Below are 3,994 nucleotides of genomic sequence, written 5' to 3'. Positions count from 1 at the left end.
AAGAATGGTTCAAATGGCTCCGAGCACTATGGGACTTAACTTCTGAGGTCATCAGTCCCCTAGAACTTAGAACTAATTAAACCTAACTAACCTAAGGACATCACACACATCCATGCCCGAGGCAGGATTCGAACCTGCGACAGTAGCTCTACAGTCACAGTCTGCTCAGTTTCTTGAATGAAGCATATCATCAGCTCGTAGGAAATCACTTCTGTCTAAAAAAAAATAATATCTCCCAAATCAAAAGCCTCTGGAACATTACAACACCTGTTCTATCACTTTTTATTTTCAACTCTGTTGTTTTCGAAACCATTATGTTAAAGAACCGGTAGTTAGCTGCTGTTAGCCCACCTGCTCCGACAGGTGAGAAATAGAAAATAAAAACACAACACAGTTATCACTACAAGAAACCAATGCTATATTAGTATTCAAAGAGTAACGTTGATAACTGAAGCTCTTATGGAAAAGTGTTTATATAATTCTGACGTTTCTCACTGACGCTGAGTTACACGTCTTGTTGATATCAGAGTAATATCAGACACGAAAAAACGGAAAAATAAAGCAATAAATAAGTATGAAAATTCCACGCAGATTAATACTGTGTGCCGGACCGAGACTCGAACTTGGTAGTGGTAGAGCACTTGCCCGCGAAATGCAAAGGTCCCGAGTTCGAGTCTCGGTCCGGCATACAGTTTTAATGTGCCAAGAAGTTTCATATTAGCGCACACTCCGCTGCAAACTGAAAGTTTCATTCTGGAATAAATCGATTTTTTATTTTATCCCTTTTATTACGTATTTATTTTTTACAGAATTTTATACATTATACTATGTGGGGCATGAAGATTCAGGGAAAGAAAAGAAGGTTACATACATAAACGATGTAGAGTTCAAAATGGAACAGGATGGGCAGGATGGTGGCGGCGGCCCTGAAGCCCAGGCTATCGGCGTGGTACTTGACACTCTGTACCAGGCCGTGGTCGTCTACGTATGAGTAGCCGCCGACAGTGGAGCCATCAGCGGCGCGGCTCTCAGTCTTGGCGGAGTTTCCGTCGGCGTAGCCGTAGGTGTACTGGCCGAGTTCGTCCTGGACGCGGTACTGGCTGGAGGCGGCCACTGGCAGGACGGCCGCGGCGGCAGGTGCGGAGTAGGCGACAGGCGCGGGGGCGGAGTAGGCGACGGCGGCGGGGGTGGCGGCGACCACGTGCGCCGCAGGGGCGGCGGCCACGACGGGGGCGGCGGCGACGTAGGCGGCCACGGGACCGGGGGGGAGCACCTGCGCACCGTGAGCGGCGACGGCGGAGTAGGCGAAGCTGCGGGTGGGAGCGACGGCCACAGCGGGGGAGGCGTAGGCCACGGGGGCGGCGAGGGCGGTGGCGGCGGGGGTGGACAGCACGGCGGCGGGGGCGGCTGCGCTCAGGAAGCCGGGGCTGCGCTTCTTGCGGCCGAGGACGGCGGCCTTGGCGGCCAGGTGGGCGTTGAAGTGGGCGGCCTTGGCGGCGGCGACTTCGGGGGTGTCGGCGACGACGGCGGGCGCGGCGGCCACGGCGACGGCGGGGGCGGGGGCGGCTGCCACGACGGCGGCGGCGGGAGCGGCGGGACCGACCGGGAGGTTAGTGGCGGCGACGCGGAAGCCGTTGACGGGGTCGGACACGTAGTGGGCTCTCTGCACGATGCCGTGGGCGTCCACGTAGGAGTAGGCGCCCGCGACGGAGCCGTCGGCGGTGCGGATCTCCTCCTTGGCGGAGGGGCCGCCGCTGTAGCCGTAGTGGTACTGGCCGAGCTCGTCCTGCGCGTGGAACTGCGTAGTCCACGGGGGCGGCATGAGCAGAGAGGGTGGTGGCGGCGGGGGTGGAGACCACAGCGGGGCCTAGGAATCCGGGGCTGCGCTTCTTGCGCCCCAGCAGAGCGGCCTTGGCAGCGACGTAAGCCCGGAAGTGGGCGGCGCGGGCGGCGGCCACCTCGGGAGCGTCGACGATCTCCGCTGGCGCGGCAGCCACGACCGCGGGGGCGGCGGCGACGGTTGCGGCGTAGACGGTCTGCGGGCTGGCGGGAACCACCTGTGGCGGGTGCACGGACTGTGTGGAGAAAGAGTAGGAGCTAATACCGGGGGCGGACACCACGGTGGAGCCGGGGGCGGCGGCGACGACGGCCGCAGCGGGGGCGGCGTAGGCCACTGGGGCGGGGGCGGCTACGACGGCGGCAGCTGGGGCGGCGTAGGCGATGGCGGGGACGGCCACTGCGGCTGGGGCGACAAGGGTGGTGGCCATCTGCGTCGATAGGACGGCCGCTGGAGCACCCAGATAGCCTGGCTTAGCTGCCGCCAAAGCCACAAGGCAGGAGTCTTCACCTGCAGACATCACGTACTGTCAGTTAGTTATTTGCATGTTCTTTGTGCATCATAATTGCGGCCAATAGTTGTGATGCGGAGCTAGACATACAATTATTGTTCACTTTCTCAGTGAAACGTATGGCGACAGGCTGACGATTTAATTCGTTAAGTTTTATTTCCCCAACATGCATGCTAAGAGTGATTAATACTGAACAATGCTCATTCTCTCTCAGTATCGCTTGAAAACATCCTCTCTCTCTCTCTCTCTCTCTCTCTCTCTCTCTCTCTCTCTCTCTGTCTCTCTCTCACATACATACCCACCCACCCACCCACCCACCCACACACACACACACACACACACACACACACGCACACAAACACACACACACACATACTTAAATATACAGGGTGGTCCATTGATAGTAACCGGGCCAAATATCTCACGAAAAAACTACAAAGAACGAAACTTCTCTAACTTGAAGAGGGAAACGAGATGGCGCAATGGTTGGCTCGGTAGATGGCGCTGCCATAGGTCAAATGGATATCAACTGCGTTTTTTTTTAAATAGGAACACCCATTTTTATTACATATTCGTGTAATACGTAAAGAAATATAAATGTTTTAGTTGGACCACTTTTTTCGCTTTGTGATACATGGCGCTGTAATAGTCACAAACATATGGCTCATAATTTTAGACGAACAGTTGGAGACAGGTAGGTTTTTAAAATTAAAATACAGTACGTAGGTACGTTTGAACATTTTATTTCGGTTGTTCCAATGTGATACATGTAGCTTTGTGAACTTATCATTTCTGAGAACGCATGCTGTTACAGCGTGATTACCTGTAAATACCACATTAATGCAATAAATGCTCAAAATGATGTCCGTCAACCTCAATGCATTTGGCAATACGTGTTACGACATTCCTCTCAACAGCGAGTACTTCACCTTCCGTAATCTTCGCACATGCAGTGACAATGCGCTGACGCATGTTGTTAGGCGTTGTCGGTGGATCACGAGGGCAACTTTCCCCACAGACAGAAATCAGGGGACGTCAGATACGGTCAACGTGCGGGCCTTGGTATGGTGCTTCGACGGCCAATCCACCTGTCATGAAATATATTATTCAATACCGCTTCAAACGCACGTGAGCTATGTGCCGAATAACCATCATGTTCGAAGTACATCGCCATTCTGTCATGCAGTGTAACATCTTGCAGTAACGTCGGTAGAACATTACGTAGGAAATCAGCATACATTGCACCATTTAGATTACCATCGATAAAATGGGGGCTAATTATCCTTCCTCCCATAACGCCGCACCATACATTAACCCGCCAAGGTCGCTGATGTTCCACTTGTCGCAGCCATCGTGGATTTTCCGTTGTCCAATAGTGCATATTATGCCGATTTACATTACCACTGTTGGTGAATGACGCTTCGTCGCTAAATAGAACGCGTGCAAAAAATTTGTCATCTGTACACGACGTTCAAAGTCAGCGCCATGCAATTCTTGGTGCATAGAAATATGCTACGGGTGCAATCGATGTTGATGTAGCATTCTCAACACCGACGTTTTTGAGATTCCCGATTCTCGCGCAATTTGTCTGTTATTGATGTGCGGATTAGCCGCGACAGCAGCTAAAACACCTACTTGGGCATTAT

The 3,994-nt window shown here is 53.2% G+C and overlaps 1 protein-coding gene across 1 annotated transcript; it reads right to left on the bottom strand.

The window, feature by feature from the left end:
• Positions 1-767: 767 nt before the first annotated feature.
• LOC126253620 (cuticle protein 19.8-like) lies at positions 768-1,963 on the bottom strand. The gene has a single exon (XM_049955087.1). The coding sequence runs from the start codon at positions 1,820-1,822 to the stop codon at positions 845-847; it is 978 nt and encodes a 325-aa protein (XP_049811044.1). The 5' UTR covers positions 1,823-1,963; the 3' UTR covers positions 768-844.
• Between the last annotated feature and the right edge of the window lie 2,031 nt (positions 1,964-3,994).

The sequence above is a fragment of the Schistocerca nitens genome, chromosome 4 (genome assembly GCF_023898315.1).
Source record: "Schistocerca nitens isolate TAMUIC-IGC-003100 chromosome 4, iqSchNite1.1, whole genome shotgun sequence".
Classification (NCBI taxonomy): Eukaryota; Metazoa; Arthropoda; class Insecta; order Orthoptera; family Acrididae; genus Schistocerca; species Schistocerca nitens.
Note: the sequence above shows the minus strand (reverse complement) of the source record. Positions and strands in the feature narration are given on the sequence as shown.

Bases quoted from the DNA above. Each gene is read 5' to 3' on its own strand.
- LOC126253620 (XM_049955087.1), bottom strand. From the start codon at position 1,822: ATGCCGCCCCCGTGGACTACGCAGTTCCACGCGCAGGACGAGCTCGGC.